This window comes from Aedes aegypti, chromosome 3, assembly GCF_002204515.2.
Source record: "Aedes aegypti strain LVP_AGWG chromosome 3, AaegL5.0 Primary Assembly, whole genome shotgun sequence".
NCBI classification, from domain to species: domain Eukaryota; kingdom Metazoa; phylum Arthropoda; class Insecta; order Diptera; family Culicidae; genus Aedes; species Aedes aegypti.
The window spans coordinates 122,663,093-122,686,002 of record NC_035109.1 but is presented as its reverse complement, the minus strand read 5'-3'; the positions used below and the strand labels follow the sequence as shown (position 1 = coordinate 122,686,002).

General features: G+C 40.5%; 1 protein-coding gene across 2 annotated transcripts in view; it reads left to right on the top strand.

Annotated features, from left to right (window-relative positions):
- The window catches only part of LOC5572570, a 319,211-nt gene that overhangs the window by 210,562 nt on the left and 85,739 nt on the right, over positions 1-22,910 (top strand). For both annotated transcript variants that reach the window (XM_021848886.1, XM_021848885.1), the window contains exon 3: positions 21,739-21,873. In XM_021848886.1, coding sequence (XP_021704578.1) covers positions 21,739-21,873 — 135 coding nt within the window. The remainder of the gene's footprint in view (positions 1-21,738; positions 21,874-22,910) is intronic.

The window sequence follows — 22,910 nt, the reverse complement described above, 5'->3', positions numbered from 1 at the left end:
GGGCCAATCTTTAGGAGTTCGGCTCCGATACCATCCTTACCAGCAGCTTTATTGTTCTTGAACTGATGAATGGCATCCTTAACCTCCCTTATATTGGGCCTGGTTGGTTTCTATCGCTCGCAGTACTGACGAAGGCATTTGCTCCGTTGTTCCGGTCTTCATTGCCTGTGCTCTTAGCACCATTCAGGTGTTCGTCGAAGTGCTGCTTCCACCTTTCGATTATCTCTCGCTCGTCCGTCAAAATGCTCTCATCCTTATCCCTGCACATCTCGGCTCGCGGCACGAAGCCGTTGCGGGATGCGTTGAGCTTCTGATAGAACTTGCGTGTTTCTTGAGACCGGCAAAGCTGTTCCATCTCCTCGCACTCCGTCTCCTCCAGGCGGCGTTTTTTCTCCCGAAAGAGGTGGATCTGCTGTTACCGTTTCCGTCTATAACGCTCTACGTTCAGCCGGGTCCCTCGTTGCAGCATGACCGGCCACGCTGCGTTCTTGTCCTCCAATATCTGCCTACATTCCGCGTCGAACCAATCGTTTCGTCGACTCCGTCCCACGTACCCGACGTTGCTCTCAGCTACATTGTTGATGCCTTCACTGTTCTCCAGCAGTCCTCAAGAGGGGCTTCATCCAGCTTACCTTCTTCCGGTAATGCAGCCTCGAGGTGCTGCGCGCATGCCGCTGCGACATCTGGTTGCTTGGGCCGCTCTAGGTCGTACCGGTACGGCCGTCGGTACCGTAAGTTGTTGACGACGGAGAGTTTTGGGCGCAGTTTGACCATCACCAGATAGTGGTCAGAGTCGTCACGATAGGTCCTGACGTCGATAATGTCGGAGAAGTGCCGTCCATAAATTAGAAGGTGGTCGATTTGTGATTCTGTCTGCTGTGGTGATCTCCAGGTGTATCGGTATGGAAGGCTGTACTGGAAGTAGATGCTACGAATGGCCATATTCTTGGAGGTGGCGAAATCAATTAGTCGTATGCTGTTTTCGTTCGTCAGCCGGTGGGCGCTGAACTTTCCAATAGTTGGTTTGAACTCCTTCTTCTGGCCAACCTGAGCGTTTAGATCTCCTATGATGTTTTTGACGTCGTGGCTTGGGCTGCTGTCGTACTCGCGTTCGAGATGCGCGTAAAAAGCGTCTTTATCATCATCAGTGCTTCCGGAGTGAGGGTTGTGCATGCCTCAACTTGCACATTCTCTCACTGATCGGCCACCACCCGATCACATGCCTCTGCATATCACTCATCACTATAAAAGCTGTTCCCAGCTCGTGCGTGTTGCAGCAGCTCTGGTAGGTGGTATGGTTACCTCTAAACGTCCCTTTCAACACACTTCCTGCAACGCTACGAAGCCGAATCCGCGGTCCTTCAATACGTCGGCGAGAATGCGTGTGCTCTCGATGAAGTTGAGAGATTTACAGTTTCACATACCAAGCTTCCAAGCGCTAGTTCCATTTACGTCGCTGTGGTCTTCGCCGATTGTCCCGGTTTGTATTCTCTCGTTGATTTTCTTACAGCTAGCTTGCAGGGCCTGACACCAACCTCATACACTTTCGGAGGACCATTCCCCCTAAATGTTTGGAGGACCATAGCGCGCAGGTTAGCTTAGAGGCCTTCTCTCGCACTCGGACGATGATCAGCCGCCCCTGACATGGGGAACAGACGCTGTTGTGAGCCGCTCCTAACATGGTGTACATACGCTTCAGGTTTGCAGAAACAAAAGCAAAAGCAAAAGCAACCCCTCCCCCTTCCCTGTCAGCATACGACCAGAGTTTCCACCGTGTGTTGGTTACCCGATCTTCCCTAAGGTTACTCGTACCCTGGCCAGTACCACGAGGAGGTATGGATAGGAGATGCTGGGCAGGAGGCTTAGGACCACACAAAGGGGTCTATTTTATTCCTGCAGGTACGCGTTGGTCAATGATACGCCATGCACAGCCATTTGCCGTGCCATACGACGCATAGGGGAAAAGCACTAATTTTCAACCTAGTACTAATTTTCGATCCATTCATACGATTTGGTCTACTTTGTATGGGAATCCGAAAATTGGCACAGATTCCTTGTAGGTCGAAAAATAGTACTTTTCCCCTATTGTGGCCAAATATGAGCACAGTGGCTTTCAAAAAACCTCACTGCCAAATTGAATCAAAAGTGCCAATAATAGGATCCGGCTTCCTATATTCTCTGAAATTATCACTAGTGACATCTGAGGAACAAAATTTGGATCAATTAAACACATCAAATTGTTAGAGAAACTTAAAAGTAGATTGGAGTACCTTGTACCTTCTAATTCTGCCCTAAATGCTTTTCTTTGACAGATACGCGTATTTCGACTACCACTTGCAGTCTTCTTCAGTGTCAGTTACTCGTATCCACTGTGGATTACGAGTGGATGTGACTAACTGAAACTGAAGAAGACTGCAAGTGGTAGTCGAAATACGCGTATCTATCAAAGATAAGCATTTAGGGCGGAATTAAAAGGTACAAGGTACTCCAATCTACTTTTAAGTTTCTCTATTGGGATTCTGCTCAGAGAATTCGAATATATAAAAAGAATCGAATTGTTAGCTGTTCAGGATCATCAGATACAGAAGATTGGATAAATTTTTGTACTAGCACCATATAGGGTAGGTGTACCAGTTATGGACATAGTGGTTCCCTATTTCGCCATACGTGATTACTTTAATGTCTCCAAATTTTGAAAATTTTTGTGGGTTGTTGCAGTTAGATTTAAGATATATATTGATGTTAAAACATTCAAAAAGATTTAAAATGTGAAAGTTATCAAAATTTCACATATGGCCAAATAGGGAACCACTATGGCCATAACTGGTACACTTTCCCTAGTGTTTGCACATTCTTTCAGTTTTCACCTCAGATGGCCCTTGATCTTTTGAACAGCCAGTGTTAGTAGACTGACACTAAAAGCTCAATCATGAGGTTCTCCCACAATTGCAAAATCATTTGAGATTTGCTTCGAAATACTTGGGAAAAATATTTTGATTCAAAATCACTTGCTCACGCTCATGCCGTCATATATAATTCAATCATAAAACACATCGAAAGTCTGTCAAACCCGAATGTTATTGTTTACATTAGAAAGGATCGTTATACTTCTAGCAGAAGAGCAAAGAATGAGCTTTGAGTGAAAGAAAAAAAACTGTGAAAAAAGCCAATGAGTCTAATTAAAGAACCAACTCATGTATTATGGCATTGAATTACAAGCATGAAAAATCTCAAGCATAAGATATGAGAATTTAGTATTTCCGCAACGCTGTGAACAACTTTATCGAAGACAAATTGGAGCCACCTAGCATCATATTTTTCACCGCCTTTGATCTTGGTAATTGCTGAATAGCTTTTCCGGATCTCGAAATTCATAACCTTGAAGAGAATTTGTAACTAGCGCCATCTTACGAATGAATTCCCAAGAGAATTTTCAAGTTCATCAACTTTTCCGAAGACACCAACCTTCTAGCTAATCGGGATACCGAGGTATTAAAGAATGAATGAAATTAATTACTAGCTCATTCTAATGGATTAATTTCCAATCAGATGTCTTACTGTAAGACAGTCCTTGATCTGCTGAACAACTTTGTTGAAGACACTAACCTTTTAGCTCATCTGGGTCTTGAGATACCCGTTGATTGGATAATCTGGCCAATGCTGATAACCCAGTGCTAGATAAAATCTTGAAAGAGTTGTTTAATTAATCTGTACCTGAATTACTCGAGGAATACTTGTAGAATATTCCTGAATATTTTGCTGAAGTAAAAGCTGGAGTAATTCCAGCTGAATGTTCCTACACAAATCCTTGGTTTCTAGGTTTTACCTCAGCAAAATATTCAGGAGTAATTTACAAGTATTATACAAGAAGAGCTGTTCTTGGAGAAATTTGTCGAAGAATTACCAAAGAATTCTAATGATAATTTGATGGCAAAGTCTTAAATAGTTACAAGAAGGATTATTGAAAAGAGAGAGTTATTTGGAGAATTTCTTCTGTGTATGTTTTGGAAAAATATTCGCAGGAATCTATTTATTGAATCCCAAAGAAGTCTTAAGAACTAAGAACTCCTTGGTAAAGTCCAGAAATAATCCCCGGGAAACTCTTATGGACATTTTCAAAAGTATTACTGAAAGAATGTTAAGAGAATTTGTGAAGCGAAGAATTTCTGAAGTTACGACAGCCATACACATATGTATTGAACTATCCCTGGTAGGATCACTTACGGATCCCCTTGAATAAATTATTGTCAGAATGCTTGGAGAAACTTCTATAGTAATATCTAGATTAGTTCTATCTGATTTTTTTGTAAAAAAAACATGAAGTAAATAATGAACTATTACATTTTTAAAATTTGCTACAGTCATCCTGGAAACAACTCTAAAAAAGTCCTAGAAGGAATTCCTACAAAAAATGATCAAAATTAGGAATAAGAGGGCAAAAGACAAAATATTGAAATTCCAAAGGTTGAAAAACGAAAGGCAGACAATGATTTTCTTAAAGGAATCATTCCTTCTTCACAAATAGTATTTATTAATTATTAATCTTAAATTAAATTAATCTTATTAATCTTCAACCTTTTTGAGTTGAATAATATCGAAAACATCCCGTTTTACGATTGTTGAATTGAAGACACAGATACTGTACTCCTGCACTATGTTGGATTGAAGACGTTCTGGCTTCTGAAATAACCCAGTAGCTTGCAAAACTTTTTCCCGCTTATAGTCGGCTTTTGCCACCATCAGCATTTAGACGATTTAGTTGTGACACTTGCTTCCAACATGTGTAATCCCACTTTACCACCCCCATTTTTCAACGCCATTTTACCGCATCCTTCCTCAGGATTCATACGAATGCCGAACAGGCATAAAGCCAGATGTGGCATTTCCGACCCATTCCAAATCAGAAACTACATTTGTATAGATAGTTGGTAGTCAACAGCCATTGGTGGCCTCTAATGGTACATAGTGCGATTGTGGCGCAAATATTTACCCATGGTTGACTTCAAATAGAGCACCAGGCTTGACTTAACCCAAACGGTGGAAACGTTTGATCGTTAGCTGTTTGTCTATTTGCTTGCGAACACGTCGATCCACCGTGAATTGGTTCAATTTGTCGTTTGTTATTCAATGGCCATTGCGGTACAGTCCGACCCTTTGTGTTGACCGAAATAATGGGATTGGTGATTCCCAACAGAAAATTAACATGTTATATGTTTGCATTGTGCCCTTAAAGTTCCAAATTTGGCTCGAAAAATTCGTTGGGAGGAACAAAAAGTCAAAATCAAATTTGTATCGTTCTTATTAAGGAATAAAAAACACTTTCAAAATTAATGGAGGTTTCCAAACTTGAGTTTTGTTTTCATCTTCTCGTCATCTTCTTTCTAGTGTTACGTTCTAACTGAGACAGAGCTAACTACTCAACTGAGTGTGCTTTTGAGCACCTTTTCCTGTATTAACTGCAAGCTTTCTTCGCCAATTGACCATTTTGCATTTGTGTATCGTATGGAATGCACAAAAAAAAATACTCTCTGCCTTAATAATTCGAGAAAAAAATCAACATGAAAGATCTTCGACTCAATGGCTATTTAACCCAGTTTTCTACAGAATTGCAATGACTTTGAAGTTTGCAGAACGATCCCAGTTATCCCACAAAATCAAAATAATTGCCTCGTCAGAAATCATTTCGTGCAATGTGGCAAACAGTTTAAACTGCTTTCGCCACCTAGCCTGAACCTCAACTTTAACTCAGCATACGAAAGTGTTCACTTTTGCCGTTACCGTGACTAACTTTCTCAAAAGTAAATAAAACTACTGCCACACTATGGTTCGCCTTACCTTGGGTGCACTAAAAAGCAAACAAGCAACAGCAGCGAGTGGAGATTCGTGAGATTTCCCACGTGCCATTCCACGTCTCTCTAGGCTAGGCCGCTAGAAAGAAAGCACCATTCCGATGCTGCAGCCAAATTAACAGGCATTTAAAGAGAGCGAAACATCTGTGTTTTATCAGAATGTTCGGACCAGTTCTCGAACTAAAATTTCCACAGCAATGTTATTTGGTTTCAATCGTCCAACACCTGTGACCGCTTGTAGAGGTCTCGTAAAGCCTCCGCGTTCGCTGTCTTCGAAACCTGATCTACAGCCAGGTCCACACCTTTCACGAAGTGATTTGGTGTTAACGCTTCACCTGCCTCGGGTCCCAAACCTGTGTACGTCAACGGCCGTGAATTCACAAGGTCCTCTGTTTCGGCCAGTGTAGTCAGCAGTACCCCATCCGTCAACCTTCTGCCATCGTTCAACACCGCCAGTGCTGCTTTCACGGATAGGACTAACCGCTCCCATGTGGGGCGCGCTTGGTGGATTGAAGTTCCACCGAGTCCGAGCATCCGTCATCGCTTCTTCGCGTTCTCCATCTATTTTCTGAACTACCTCCTTACTCACTCCCTGGAAGTTTGTCCCGTTGTCGGAATAGAATTCAACCGATTTGCCTCTGCGACACACAAAACGTCGAATCGCCATCAGACACGCCTGCGTCGTCAAGCTGTGTGCCACTTTCAGATAAATCGCTCTCGTTGTCAGGCACGTGGAAAGGCAGATACAACGCTTTTCGGATCTACACCCAACCGTGACCATGATCGGACCACATAAGTCCACGCCGGTGAAGCTGAATGGCCTCCACCCAGGAGTAATCCGCGCCAGGGGGAGAGGTGCCATCCGCGGAAACTTTGGAGCGCATTTCCTTGTCCTACACCACAAGCAAGCCTTCACCACCGCCTTTAACCTTTACGTTACCGGCCTCCGACAAGGCATTTTCAAATGGCTGCCATTTCGTCAATTTCCATTCGATTTTTTTGAAACCATCGTCAGTTTACTTTAAAAAGGTTTCAGTTATTTGTCATAAATGGAGAATGCTGAATTCGGAACCATGCCGGAGATATTCCGGATTGTACTGGGGTCACGAGGGTGCCAAATTCGGGAAATGTGATTATTTTTTTATTTATTTCAGCTACAACACTAAAGTTTTTATGTGAAACGTGAGATAATGGTAGATTGTCATCATTTCAACATAATTTGAATAAGTGGACCGTTCCGGAACATCGTAGCCGGTTCCGCCAGGGCCAGTTTGGGGACATTTCCGTTTTATGTCCAAAACATACCGTGCGACGTCTCAATCTTCATGAATTCGGGAGAACATGTCAATAGAGGAAGAAAAAACTAAATTTCAATAGATTTGGCCACTCCAGAGCACCTGACACAGGTTCCGCCAGGGCCTCTTTGAGGACATTTCCGTTTTTTGTCGAAAACATACCGTGCGACGTATCAATCTTCGTGAATTCGAGAGAACATGTCAATAAAAGAAGAAAAACTCCGGAAAAAACAGATGTGGCCACTCCAGATCCTGGCACAGGTTCCACGAGGGCCTATTTGGGGACATTTCCGTTTTATGTCCTAAACATACCGTGCGACGTCTCAATCTTCTTGAATTCAGAAGAACATGTCAATAAAGGAAGAATAAACTAAATATCCATAGATTTGGCTACTCCAGAGCACCTGACACAGGTTCCGCCAGGGCCTCTTTGGGGACATTTCCGTTTGTTGTCGGAAACATACCGTGCGACGTATCAATTTTCGTGAATTCGGGAGAACATGTCAATAGGGGAAGAATAAACTAAATTTCAATAGATTTGGCCACTCCAGAGCACCTGACACAGGTTCCGCCAGGGCCTCTTTGAGCACATTTCCATTTGTTGTCGGAAACATACCGTGCGACGTATCAATCTTCGTGAATTCGAGAGAACTTGTCAATAAAAGAAGAAAAAGCTCAGTACGAACAGATGTGGCCACTCCAGACTTCCAGGCACAGGTTCCACGATGGTTTCTTGGGGAACATTTCCATTTTATATCCAAAAACATACCGTGCGACATCTCAATCTTAATGAATTTTTAAAAACTTGTCAATAAATGAAAAATTACATGGTAATAAAAGATTTGGCCACGCCAGAGCTTCTGGCACAGGTTCCATAAGGTCTTCTTAGGGGATATTTCTACTTTTGTCTCAATCTTTGTCAATTGTAAAAAAAACATGTCAATAAAGGAAGAATCAACTTATTAACATGTGATGTGGCCACTCCATAGCTCCAAGCACAGGTTCTACCAGGGCCTCCTTGGAGATATTTCTGTTTTATATATATAACAAACCGTGTGACGTGCCAATCTTCGTGAATTCGAAAGAACATGTCAATTAATGAAGTATGAACTCGGTATCAACTAATTAGGTCACCCCTAAGCACCTGGTACTGGTTCCGCCAAGGCTTCTTAGGGGACATTTCAGTTTCATGTCCAAAACCTATTGTGCAACGTTTCAATCTTCATGATTTCGACAGAACATGTCAATTAATGAGGAATAGACTCTGTGTTTCCACTCCTGAGCACCACGTAAGGGTTCCAGAAAGGCCTATTTTATGACATTACCGATATTTGAATATGTCAATAAATGAAGAATGCCCTCGCTGCCAACAGATCTGGCTACTCCAAAGCACAAGAAATAGGTTTCGCCGAAAACCTTTTTTGAAAATTTTCCGTTATTTGAACAAAACATGATGTGCCACGGGTAAAGCATAATGAAAATTCTGAAAAGTATTCAAATAAATCTAGGATAAAATACATACAAACTGATGTGGCTTATCTGTCAGTCTTAGGCAGGATCTTTCTGAACGTATGTTTTCCACTATTTTTGGAAAACCTGTTATGCAGATCTTCATGAATACGCCATGGCAGGAATGCACTGTGCAACTAGTTAAAACTCAGCAGAAAGCTGAGAAGAAAACTAACAAGGAATCCACCAGAACTTTGTTTCGAACATCATCAGAATTCCAACAAGAATCCTAAAAAGGTTTTGGCTAGAATGTTACCAAGAATCTATTGTAAACTTCGAAGAAAATTTTTTTCTAATTCCTTTTAAGTTTTTATCAACAAATTTATTGAGTAATTAATAAATTTGTTGATAAAAACTTAAAATGAATTCGCTTTGAAACTCCTCATGAATACTCTATAAAAACATTCTTATGATTTATGAAATCCCTTTGGCTTACTGACCTTTGGCATATTTACTGCCAATAATTGTTTTGACGGTATAAAAAAGAACAACCCATTGCCCGTTCAAAGAAGTGTGAATTCGACCAAACATCAGTTCCGTCAATCGTATTGCTTACTAATGCATGGAGGAATTCCACTTGCAACAGAATAAAAATTTTGCTTAGAATATGTTAAGGATTTCATCAGAAATTAAACAATAATCTAGCCAGCAATTATCTAATTTGGAACCCTTTCGAGATTTCATCTATTACCCGCAAAGAGATTTCCTATTCCTACAGATTAGTGTTCGGTCCATGGATTGTGTCGCTTGCCCCTACGAGGGAGAGCGATGCAATAAAAATCAGACGTGTCACGTTTGCGCAGTGTGACGAAAAAGTGGTGTAATCCAGTCATAAATATTTGGTGCATCGATTGTATTGCTTGCATCCGCTGGAGCGATGGGACCGGCAACACCCACTAACCCAATGTACTTTTCAAGACAATTGTGGAAATGCAGAGGTATATTCAGTCTTTGAACTCTCGATTCGTGCTCTTTGAGAATGGTTCGCTAATCCCAAGCCCCATTCATTAAATCTCTGTGCACCTTCGACTGCTCTGGTCAATCACGGAGTGCAACTATGAAGCGGTCATCTATGCTTGAGCTCATGCTCATTAACCGCAAAGGTTTTACTTACAAATTCTTCATGCATTTTTTTCTTTTTTCAATTTTTGATGCTTGAAACTTAATAAGCCAGTTTATTCGCCCAAATTCATATTGTAGGTATTGCTCTGGAGTGGACAAATCTTCTTTTATTGACAAGTTCTTTCGAATTCACGAAGATTGATACGTCGCACGGTATGTTTCCGACAACAAACGGAAATGTGCTCAAAGAGGCCCTGGCGGAACCTGTGTCAGGTGCTGTGGAGTGGCCACATCTATGGATATTTAGTTTATTCTTCCTTTATTGACATGTTCTCCCACATTCAAGAAGATTGAGACGTCGCACAGTATGCTTTGTACATAAAACGAAAATGTCCCCAAAGAGGCCCTCGTGGAACCTGTGTCAGGAGATCTGGAGTGGCCACATCTGTTTTTAGCGAGTTTTTTCTTCTTTTATTGACATGTTCTCTTGAATTCAAGAAGATTGAGACGTCGCACGGTATGTTTTGGACATAAAACGGAAATGTCCCCAAATAGGCCCTCGTGGAACCTGTGCCAGGATCTGGAGTGGCCACATCTGTTTTTTTCCGGAGTTTTTCTTCTTTTATTGACATGTTCTCTCATGTTCACGAAGATTGATACGTCGCACGGTATGTTTTCGACAAAAAACGGAAATGTCCTCAAAGAGGCCCTGGCGGAACCTGTGTCAGGTGCTCTGGAGTGGCCAAATCTATTGAAATTTAGTTTTTTCTTCCTCTATTGACATGTTCTCCCGAATTCATGAAGATAGAGACGTCGCACGGTATGTTTTGGACATGAAACAGAAATGTCCCCAAACTGGCTCTGGCGGAACCGGCTACGATGTTCTGGAACGGTCCACTTATTCAAATTATGTTGAATTGATGACAATCTACCATTATCTCACGTTTTACATAAAAACTTTAGTGTTGTAGCTGAAATAAATAAAAAAAAAAAGAAGATGATGATGATGATGATGGTCCCACCACATACCCCTACAGAGGTTTGAGCGAGTTTGATATATCTTTAAGATAATTAATTATGATCAATGTTAACCAGATTTGCAAACAATAAACGGTCTGATTATTTCAACAGATATAAACAACATTACAAGTTCCCATACTATACAGCAAAAAAAAATGGTGAAAATCTGTTGGTCTCAACCACACTTTTCATAAGTTTTAATAGTGATCAAGAAAGTTCAACAAAATACAAAACATTGCCAGAATTGATAACCCCGCCGATGATGTCAAAACTATCGGAAACATTTGCATTTTCAAGAAATTTCCGACATTCAACCAGAAAACTTACTACTAATGCATGGCATCCACCAACAGCATAAATTCTCAATTCAAATAATAAGTAATCAAACAGTCGTTTATACCTGTGTACCGCGCGTGGGACTCAAACTTCCGTAGACTACACATAAAAAGGAATAAATCAAAACTACGTCAATATATAAAAAAATCCATCATCATCATCGAGGCGAGCATCGTAGTTTATTAGTGCCCCAATAATTATTAAACATATTTTACAATATAGTCAATACAAAATATCCGTTAGTCAAAACTTCGTCAAGATACAATATTAGTCAAGTACAAAAAGGTTAACATGTAGCTGTTCAGAAGGCAGCTTTAACGTGTGAAATACATAGTCTCTTAAATTGTGATAGAGTTGCAGCACGTTTGATGTGTATAGGCATCGAATTGAAAACATTTATTCCTTTAAAAAACAAAGAGTTTTGTGAAGCACCGTACAAAAACTGTGGTGTTCTTAATTCAGTCGCGTTTCTAGTATTATATCTATGAATGTCACTTCCTCTTTCAATTCGATCACACAAATATCGAGGCAATAAACCGTTAATTACTTTAAAAATGAACACCATCGTCAAGAATACAATTCTTTGCTTCACCGATAACCACTGAAGAGCATCTAATAAGAAAGACGAGGAAGTGAATCTGTTGCATCGCAAAATCAAACGAATTATTTTATTTTGCAAACGCTGCATTCTAGATATTTGTGTTTCATTTGCTAAAAACAAAATGGAAGCGCAAAACTCCAGATGTGGAGAGATGATTGATTTGTACAAATGTATTTTACTAGCAATCGTTAAATCGTTTTTTAATCGGCAGAGTATTCCATACTTCTTGGCTATTTTCTTGATAACATTGTCGATGTGAGCGTCGAACTTTAATCTGTCATCAATAATCACGCCAAGATATTTAATTTCGCGCACGCGATCAATTGTCTCATCATCAATTTGTATTGAGACGTCTATATTTGTTCGATTCCGCGATATCAACATAAATTTAGTTTTACTTATATTCAATTTCAACTGTTTGTACTTCAACCATCTACTCAGAGAACGTAAATCTGCATTCATATGTGCAACGACATCATCAAGATTTTTAGCCGCAATGAATATCACGGTATCATCTGCAAAAAGATTAATGTCACAAAAACGTAAAACTCGTCGCATGTCATTTATATACATAATGAATAAAACGGGCCCTAATACACTCCCCTGTGGTACGCCAAGGCTGTTCACCACGGGGCTCGAAACAGAATCGTTGAAAGCAGTCCGTTGGGTTCTATCAGTTAAATAGCTCTCAAACCATCTATATGCAGAACCCGAAAATCCAAAGCGCTTGATTGTTCTTAACAACAAGGGCCGAGAAATCGTTTCAAAAGCGCGTTTGAGATCCAAAAAAACAGCAACAATCGTATCTTTACGCTCTACGTTTTCTTTCCACTTTGCCAACACCAGGTTCAATGCGGTTTCACAGGAATGACCTTGCCGATATCCCGATTGCTCTGGTATTAGCAAATTATTACTATTTAAATATGCTAACAGCTGGCCTTTTACAACAAGTTCTAAAATTTTCTCTAATGTGTGCAACATGTTGATGGGACGAAACTCTTCGGCTTTAATCGTCCCAGCAACTTTTTGAATAGGAATCACAAGTGATTCCTTCCAAACTTGTGGCACGTGCCCAGTTTGTAACGATTCATTAATCAGGTCCAGCAGATTGTGGCCGATGACATCAAAGCAATCTTGTATTACTCTCGCATTAACGTTATCTACGCCAGCCGTTTTTCCCATAGAAAAGCAAATATTTCGTAGGTCTTCCAACGTTATTGGGTGAAAACATTCAAATGTGCAATTATTGTTAATCGGCTGTTTTATTTCGTCAGGTTCATCTACTAACTCAATGGATTGGTTAATCGATGAAACACTGTCCACAAAATACTCATTAAATTTACATGCTATCACTTGTTCTGATTCTTCTAATGTGCCATTGAAAATTATGGACCGCGGTTTACAATTACTAGGTTTTAACAAGGATTTCAAAATTTTCCATAACTCTTTGCTGTTGTTTTGATGCTGATCAAATTTCCTCTGAATACACTCGCAACGAGTTTGTTTAACCATTTGCGAGTATTTATTACGCGCGACCTTGTACCTATTCCAATTTGTATTATTATTATTTCTACGCCATTTTTTGTACAGTTTGTCCCTATTGCGTTTACAACGCAACAAATCCAAATTGTACCAGCTGTTCGAATTTTTCAACGAAACAAATTTATGTTCGACTAATTTATTGGTACAGGTTTTTAAAACATCAGTTAGAACAGCTGACTTTTGATCTAACGAACCGTCGTTTGTATGTAAATCAACACTTCTTTCGACAAGACTTGAAACGACATGTTTTGAATACTTTTTCCAACACTTTAATTTTACAAAGTTACTTTTATATCTACTATTGTCATCAATATTAATAACTAATGTTTCATGGTCAGTTACTTTTAAATCAGAATTTTTAATAACACTAACAGAATCCAAATTAGAATAAACGTGATCAATCAAAGTTTGACTATGTCTGGAAATACGTGTATAAATATTTACCTTTTGTTTTAAATTAAAAAAGTCAGCTAATCGTTTCAAATGATTCGAATTCGAATTGTCACACCAATTAATATTAAAGTCACCAGCAAGAACATTCAATTTACTACAATCTACAAACATCTCAAGCCAGTTTTCCAAAATTTCAACAAAACGCTGGTCACTTGAACTGGGAGAGTGATACAATACACCGTAATTACCCATCTTCATGCCACGATCAACTGCGATGCCCAAGAACCAATTACCATCACAAACTTCGTTCAATTGAAGCCTGTACTGAACTGATTCTTTGACATAAATAGCAACTCCGCCAGTGTGTCTCGAATGTGATAAACATGCAGCCACATTATAACCCGGAATACTATATTGATCAAATGCATCTATGTCAACAATATGCGTTTCTGATAAAAATACTAGATATGGACGTTTTTCTTCTACAATCTGACGTAATTCAACGTAGTTTGTAGATAAACCGGCTATATTTAAATACAAGATATCGAACTGATTCACATTACTACTGGAACTTGGTTGCTATTCATTGAAATGTAGGCTGCTCTTTTTTCTTTGATACAAATTCTTAAAGACTTCACATTCATAACTGAATGCTCCGTGGTTGACGTCCAAGTTCATTTTACGTTCTTTATTCATTTTTATACAATTGATACATTTCAAAACAGTTGACGTACATTCGGATGTCTTGTGACTTCCACTGCAATCACATTTCCCGAATTTGGCACCCTCGTGACCCCAGTACAATCCGGAATATCTCCGGCATGGTTCCGAATTCAGCATTCTCCATTTATGACAAATAACTGAAACCTTTTTAAAGTAAACTGACAGTGGTTTCAAAAAAATCGAATGGGAATTGACGAAATGGTAGCCACTTGAAAATGCCTTGTCAGAGGCCGGTAACGTAAAGGTTAATACCGCTCGGAAATTCGGAATCCGAAAACGCTGTCGGACCTGGTTGACCACAATCTTTGAGTTCACGTGCGCCGCTTGCTGATGGTAATATTCCAGCAACTTTCGGGTAATGGGATGCTTTTTCGGCAGAATAACCGGAAACCGGAGTTCGAAAGGGAGGAACGAACCCTGTGCTGCTCTGCCTTCCATCCTCAGTAAACCATCATCGTCTAAAAACGGGCTGTCGCTGTACAGACTACTGCACTTCTCGATCGGTTGCCACTCGCTGCGTGGTACTTCACGGTTCTTCACCATCGTCTTCATTTCCTACTCGTAAGAATAGGTCTGTGTCGACCTCCACAGGTAGATATCCGCTCGCTGATGCTCTTCCTGGTTTAGTGGAACTGCCACCGCTGGTATGGTTCTCTTCACCAAACTTCGCACTGTAGATGTTGCCGGAATTTGTAATGATTTTCTTCGTGCACGTAATGATTTTCAACTATCACTCTAGCCGCTTCCGGAAACTGTCCGGCGTATTCCTCTGCGTTACGGCTCTTGACGAGCTGCGCCGTGCATGGAGAACTCGTCGCGCCAAACATCGTCACGTCGATAATGTAGATCTTCATCTCCTCTGACGCTCTTCCGCGGAAAATGAATCGCGCTCGCTTATCTGCTGCACGCACTCGCACTTGCAGATACATCTTCCTGATGTCGCCTCCGAAATATACTACTCGCTCACGGAATTTCGCTAGAACATTGGGAAGCGGAGTCAATATGTCCGGCCCCTTCAACAACTTCGAGTTCAGCGACACACCGTTGCAAAGTGGTTCGATCTAGAACAAATGTCGGACAAAACCTCAAACTCTCTTTAAAATAGCTGAAATCATATATTTGACATATTTTATGTCATATTGAACTATTATGGACTTTTATTTTCGAATTTTTCTTGTTTTGGACTGATAATTAAAATATTCAGGTTTGGACAATACATTTTCAACTTTTTCAATCTTCCATGCAAAATGGTCAACTTAGGCAGGCTGGTTCGCAGTTATTTATTGACGGATTGAAATGAAATTTTCACAGCATGCCAGGCATTACTTGAATTTCAACATATATTTTTGAGTAATTTTTCCATGCACAACTCTAATAGTAAAAACAATTAGACTAAAGCGCAATATTTGACAAAAAATATTAACTATTCATCCAAAGATATGGAACCTCTACAAAAAAACCATCATAAGTAAACATGTTCATCTCGTCTTAATTTCCACCTTCTTATTTATTAAATGCGCAAATTTTTCAAAATTGTAAAAAAAAAACACTACGATGAACTCGTGATTAGAAAAACCACTCAAAATATATGTTGAAATTCATGTTACGTCTGATAAAAAAGTGAATATTTCATGCACATTTGTTCATAAATATCTCAGATCTAACCCTGCCTTTATGCAAGTATCATCCATTTAATCAGTTTCAGCATGTCATGTCTTTAGCTTCAGTCTGTTATCATACTTGTTTTAACAGCTAAAGCAAGTCCACGTTGGGAATGATTTTTCCAATTTGTTTCATTTTATCTGGAGGCTGCATGTCGAAGGAAATAGTTTCGTTCAACCATCTTAATAAGCCGAGATAATTTGTGTTATTTTATGTTGTTACAGCTCAAATTTAAATTCAAGGTAGTTCAATATCCTAATCATATCAAATAAAGGTATAGATAATATATAATTAAGGTATAACACCAAAATATTGCATACATATGGGCCCAGAGAGTCCTAGCGGTGAATGCGCAGCTATTCAGCTAGACTACACACTAAACACATTACGGTGAATTTCACCGTAATCTCAACAGTTGAACAGTTCGGTGAAATAAAACACCGTATTTCGTCGGAATTTTACGGATTACGGTGATTTTTTACCGAATACTGTAAAATTTTACCGTACTCCGTTAATTTATTTCACCGAACTGTTCAGCTGTTGAGATTTCACGGGAATCCGTAAAATAATTTAAGTGTGTATCCTGAGAATCGTGGGTTCGAATTCCACCAGTTGAGAGTCTTTTGGTAAAGTAAAATTTTTCGACTTGCCAGAGCATAAAGTAGTATCGTACCTGCCGGACAATATACACATGCAAAAATGGTCAATCGGCAAAGAAAGTCCTTAGCTAATAACTGCGGAAGTGGTCATAAGAACACCTGCCTGCTTAGAACTAGGCTTTGTCCTAGTTGGGACGTAACGCCAGAAATAAAAAGAAGAAGAAGAAGATTGGAGCGAGTTTTTCGTTTCTTCTCGGGACGGGATGCAATTCATGGCTACTGCGTATAGCGTATTACAGGATTATTATTATTTAATTAGAATTTCACTCCGTATACCTTCAAACGCGTTGAAAGTGGTCTATCGCAAGTTTTCGCAAAATAATTTGTACCCTACTTGAAAGCTCTTGTTTTTAGCTTTCGAATGAACTTATTGTCATCGCGGGCATTCGCGGGCTACTAATGTCTTAGGGTACTTTTATAAAAAATAATATGTGTTTTTAACAATTTTAACTTTAATTCACTTTGTATGAATATAATGAAAATTTTTATTCAACTCAGGTGTGCTTTATGTATATACAAACAACTTCTCTAAAGATACCATTGTGGCTTAAGCTCTCTTTAAATTCATAAATAGCTTGTGAAAAATGGATCATAAATATTAATTTTCTTGAAAAATCATGTCCACGGCCCACTCAAGGAGCTGTATAAAATTCAAACTCCAATGAATCTGCTTCAAACTTTGGATTTGAACAACAGAAGTGTTGAGGAAGTTGGGAAAAATATTACTGTTCGGATAAAACAACTTTGATTTTAGAGGTTTTGGCCGCCATCGGACCATTGTGCGTTGACCGCCGCCGCCGCGTCCCACACCAGACGCACTTTCCCGGCTTCTTGGGATGCACCATCACGCTGATCGGCAAGTACCACACCTCTTCTGGCTCGAATTGTCTTCTTAACTCCTCGGCGTGGCTTGCACATGTAAGACGGTAGATCGTCCAACCAATCTTGGTTCATCCAGTTTACCAATCCTGGATTCAAGAGGCGCGTACAGATGAATGTCCTTCAGTCCTATCAAGATTTGTGGGACTCCTCGATGGAATTCGGTCACCGGCAGACCTCGCAGGTGAGGATGGCCGTTGACGACTTCCGACATAGCGACCGTTTGCTGCAGTAACTTCAAACTTTCCACCGTATGAGAGGATTTGATGCGGAAACATTGCGTCGATCCTCGTGCTGAAACGAAGATCTCTACCCTTTGCATGGCTTCTTCTCTCGTTGCGGAACTTGGTGGACTGCTCCACTGTCTTCGACGTTGTGCGTGTGTAGAAATTCGGATTCTTCCGGATTCTTGCCGACTCGCTGTACGCAGTGATCTCGCTGGCATCCTTGACGATTCGCGAGAGAAAGTTGGACAATATTCGAAGCGTAACGACTTGGGCTTTCCTCCAGTACCGAACTCATTCCAGCTGAGTGCTAGCAGGCAGTTTTTCAGTCAACTCCTGGATGAGCATCGGGTTGATGAGATGCGCTGTCAGCCCGTTGCCTCCAAATGGTTGGTTAGCTGCTGAACGACGATACCAAACTGAATGAACGTTGCCAATTCATCCGCTTTTGGCGACGGAGCCTTTCGCATGTTCAAAAGCAGCATATTTAGCAGCTGCTCAGGCCTTCCGTACAGCATCCGCAAGGTTTTGATAATTTTTTTTATTTATTCGCCGTCTTCGGCCTTAGCCGTACAGACTGTATGCTATTCTAGACTATATTCTTAATTCTACTAACAAATACATTTTTGCTTATATCAAAGTCAAACAGATAAAATACAGTGTTGAAAGCATGAATACAAACATAAAATGGATTATTAAACCCGTACGTTGTCCTACTAACTGGGAGAACCAATGCATTATGGCTTCGGAGGGTGCGAGAAGGGACATTTATATTGATACTGTTAAGCAGAGCTGAACAGTCAATGCGATTTGAAAGCAAATCAAAAATGAAAACGCGTTGCAGCTTTATGCGCCTGACGGAAAGCGTCTCCAGGTTGATTAGCAGGCTTTCAGTACAGGGCTTTTAGAGCGTAGATATCGGTGATGAACGTTGAATGACGGCGATCGAGACCAAGCACAGAAAACGCCTTGGATACCGCCAATGAGACTTGTTCGTTGAAATTCAATCTGCTATCCATTATCACACCCAGGTCTCGAATGGATTCAACCCGTTCAAGTGAGGCTGAACCGATTTCAAATGAAAAACAAATTGGAGTATGACATCGAGTGAAAGTGATTACTTTGCATTTTTTTTATGTTAACGAACATCCCGTTTTCTTGGCACCAGTCAGTGAGTTAACCAATATCATTTTGCAAGGCTGTACAGTCTAAGGCGGAAGCGATAATCCGGAACATTTTGAGGTCATCGGCAAAGAATAATTTATATGAAGACACTTGGTCCGCTAGATCGGTGATAAACAGAACGAATATTAGAGGACCAAGCACACTCCCCTGCGAAACTCCGGAAGGGATGGGGAAAATTTGCGGCTCTGCACTGGGAAGTAGCAACCTGCTTCTCACCGCATCCAGCGCTTGACCCTTCAAGCACTCTTGAAGTCGGGCGAGATTCTCGACATTTGAAAATCCGCACGCTGTAGTGGACGTCTCGTAGGCACTGATGAACATTGGCCATTCTTCGAGCCGCCCCGTGCGTGTCGGAAGCTACTTCGACAGGAACTGCCGAGTGGATAGTTTGGCCTTTGCTGGTCCACGCATGACGACTTTGGGACCCATTCCAAAGTCTTCCTCCTGCGACGAGCTTTCTTTATCTAAATCTGATTCTTCGGACTCCTCTTCCTCGGATGATTCGTTGGCTGGATACAAGCCTCGAGCCTCTTCTTCGACGAACTTCTTTCTCTTCTTCTGTAACTCTGGGTGCCCGTACGGAGTTCGCTTGTCGCTCACAGCAGGTAGCGAGGTTAAATCCTGCAGTACAGGCAGTGCAACGCTGGACGTTTTCGATGTGGAGAACTTGCTGTAAGCTCCACGGTAATCCTCACGGTCTGCTTTTATCGGTTCGGCCACTTTCCGGTCTGATTTGCCCGAATTTCGGACTCAGGCTCATCTTCATCCGGCATTTCCATTACCGACTTCGCTTGCTTAGTCTTCCTGCCTTCCTGTTTTCTCCATTTTTAGCTCCGTATGCTCCTTTTTCCCGTTGTGCTACCTCTATTCTTGCTGAATCGACCTTCACGTTCTCCAGCTTCGCTTGCATCTGCCTCGGCATCTCGTCGCGCTTCTTTCGGTGGGCTTCTTCTTCTGCCACCTGCAGTTCCATTTGCTCCGAGTCATACGCCAACTCCATATCCCGCTTCTCCTTTTCCGCCGGCTGACACAGCAGAAACAGCTTCTTCTGATGCTCCAGCCTCTTCTTGTGAAGGAATTTTTCCAATTCGATGGCCTGCCTTTTCTTCTCCATCTCTTGCTCGAGTTTTCCAACTCCTCTTCTTGGGGGGCAACGTGGCGTAGTTGGCTACATGTTCGCTTCATAAGCGGATCGTCATGGGCCCCCCAACAAAAAACTTCCGTGAGTCCACTTGAAAACTATACGAGCTCCACCCGTCCAACACCATGGCCGTCTGAAAGCGGACTGACAACTGATTCTCTTCTGAGCGAACATGCTCTAATGTACCTGGGTAACATGACGATCGACCAACGGCAAAGAAAAATGGACTTCTCTCTGGACTGATAAAAAAGCAACATCGCAGGTAACGTCGGATCAGATTCACAAATAGATTTAATCGATAAAGCAGATATTCGGACAGTGTAGTAAAAAACAATAGAGCAACTGTCAAATTTGAATTCGCTCTAGTAATGCCCATGCTGGCGAATAAGAGGTCAATAAGTTAAGCAAATGGAGAATAAAAAAACTGGCATCCCGCGCAGTTGAAACCTGTCCTTTTTTTCCTGACTTGGTCTCGACATTATAAAATTTTCAAGAATGTTCGATGTTGGGTGATGCGAACACAGAAAGTAGCACTCGATTATTACTTGTTAATGCTTGATAATTCAATGAAGAAATAAATGAAAATGAAAAAAGTATTGGTTGTTTTTGGATAAACTAGTGATGGCTTTCGTTTTCCTAGGTTATGATAATATTTTTCCCTTTCGATGCATGATGATACGACCCACGGGGGTTAAAACTTTCAACAACTTGAAGAGCGTTGTTAAGTTTAGTTTTTACCGTTTATACTTTTGCTTGCTCCTGCTGTCCTGCTGGGATATAGTAACTCTACTCGTAACTAATCACTGCTGTAGTGAAGGAAAAAGTAACACTTGTAAGCAAGTTAATTGATTTTCATCCGACTCGTTACCCACTTTCAATGACTGGTTGATTGCAAAAGGGCTAATTGAATTGAGTGCAGATTTTCCGGGAAATTCATAGGACAAGATTTGACAACTAGTTTCGACGATATGCTTCTGGACTATAGGTACTAGATGTGTTTGTGTTTATTCTCTTACATAACAGATTACATTTAGGAACCATATCAGAATTCTCAAGTGTTTATCTTATAGCAACCCAAGTGTTTTGATGTATTGCTGTAGTTTTTCAATCAGTATAAATTAATCGCTCCGGCACAGATGTGGTTACTGATGGTCAGAACGCTTGGCCTGAGATATCCTTCAAATGGATTTCACCTGTGATAAATCTGGGCATACAGGCGGAAAATTAATCAATCTGCATTTGCATTGAGAAATATTTTAATATGGAAATCATTGTGATTGCTTTCACTGTTATATGATACCTGAGAGCTGTGAACATTTGTTTTTCTATTGTTTGCATTAAATGGTCAGAGTATTTGAAAAGACAAAGATTACTTTTCATGCCCATTTAACATTAGAACAGTTTAGAAAGCTTGAAGCAATTTTCAGCACTTTACTCAGTGCCGCTGGTACCAAAAGTGAAGTCATGCTACCAAACATTGCCGTATGGATGCTAAATGCATATTTGCTAAGGACACCAAGTTTTAAACCCATTAAAGAAAATGCTGAAATGAAATCGTTAATTTTTTCTACGACCTTTTTATAAATCACAAAAACAACAACGACATCCGTCTTCAATCACAGTATTCATTTACCTTCAATCTTCTTGTTCCATTCCAGCCACAAGACAATAGTTTGGTTGCCCCCGCCAAAAGGACAAAAGCGTCGCTGTCGATAGTGAATCCTTTGGATGTGCTCCGACAGCGAATCATCCTCGAGATGGCTCGAAGGCGAATGCAGGAAAACTCAATGCAGGTGAGCCCTTCCAAGAAGAGTTATAAATCTGGTAACGATGCTCATGATGACGATGGGAAATGAACAGCGAATGTCGTTTTGAAGCTTCATATTACATCTTGATGGCTGTAATAAATGACACCTCTCAGTTATACTTTATTCTATCAAATGGTCCTAGAGGAACTTATCGGCTTCTATTTTGTAGGAGACCGAATTAATGGGATGTTCTTGTTTACTGCAAATCCAAATGAAGAATCTTCAATATTGCCCATAATTCCTACTTTCCATTGTGAATTAATACAAATTTCTGACTGTCGAGCTCATTCACAAATTGTATTACGCTATAGGTGGTGGGTGGGTGTCCACATGTGTTACGGCTCATACAAAATGTTATAAGATTCATACAGTAATCGTTACGAGAGGGTGGGTGGGTTTCAAAAATGGTCATTTTTGGCGTTATGAAATAAGTGAATGAACCCATAATGTTTGAGACGTTCAGTAGAAAATATGACTTATAACAAAACAGTTATATTATGTCCGGTTATATTCAACAAATATCTTACAGTTAGAATTTATATTCTTTATTATGTTTATTGAATTCCAGTGAATGATTTTTATATCTAATTGAAATTATGTGAGGATTATTTTCAAATGTAAAAGCATAATCAATATTCTCTGCATACTTTTAATGTGTATCTTATGAAAAATGTAACATCTTCAAATCAAAACTAAACAAAAAAAACTAACGAAATAAGAATAGCTCATCGCATTTTGATTGAGCCGTAGAAAATTTCGAATAGACAAGTAATCACAGAGATACGGACAAAAGTGTATATTATACCTGGCACAGTAAATGCTGGACATGGCGTATCATTGGTACCTTGCGTACCTGCAGGAATAAAATAGACCTTAGAGAAGATTGGGTAATCAACACCGATGGGAATTATGGTCGTATGCTGACAGGGAAGGGGGGTTATGCTTCTGCTAACCCGAATCGTCCATGTTAGGAGCGGCTCACAACAGCGTTTGTTCCCCATGTCAGGGGCGGCTGATCATCG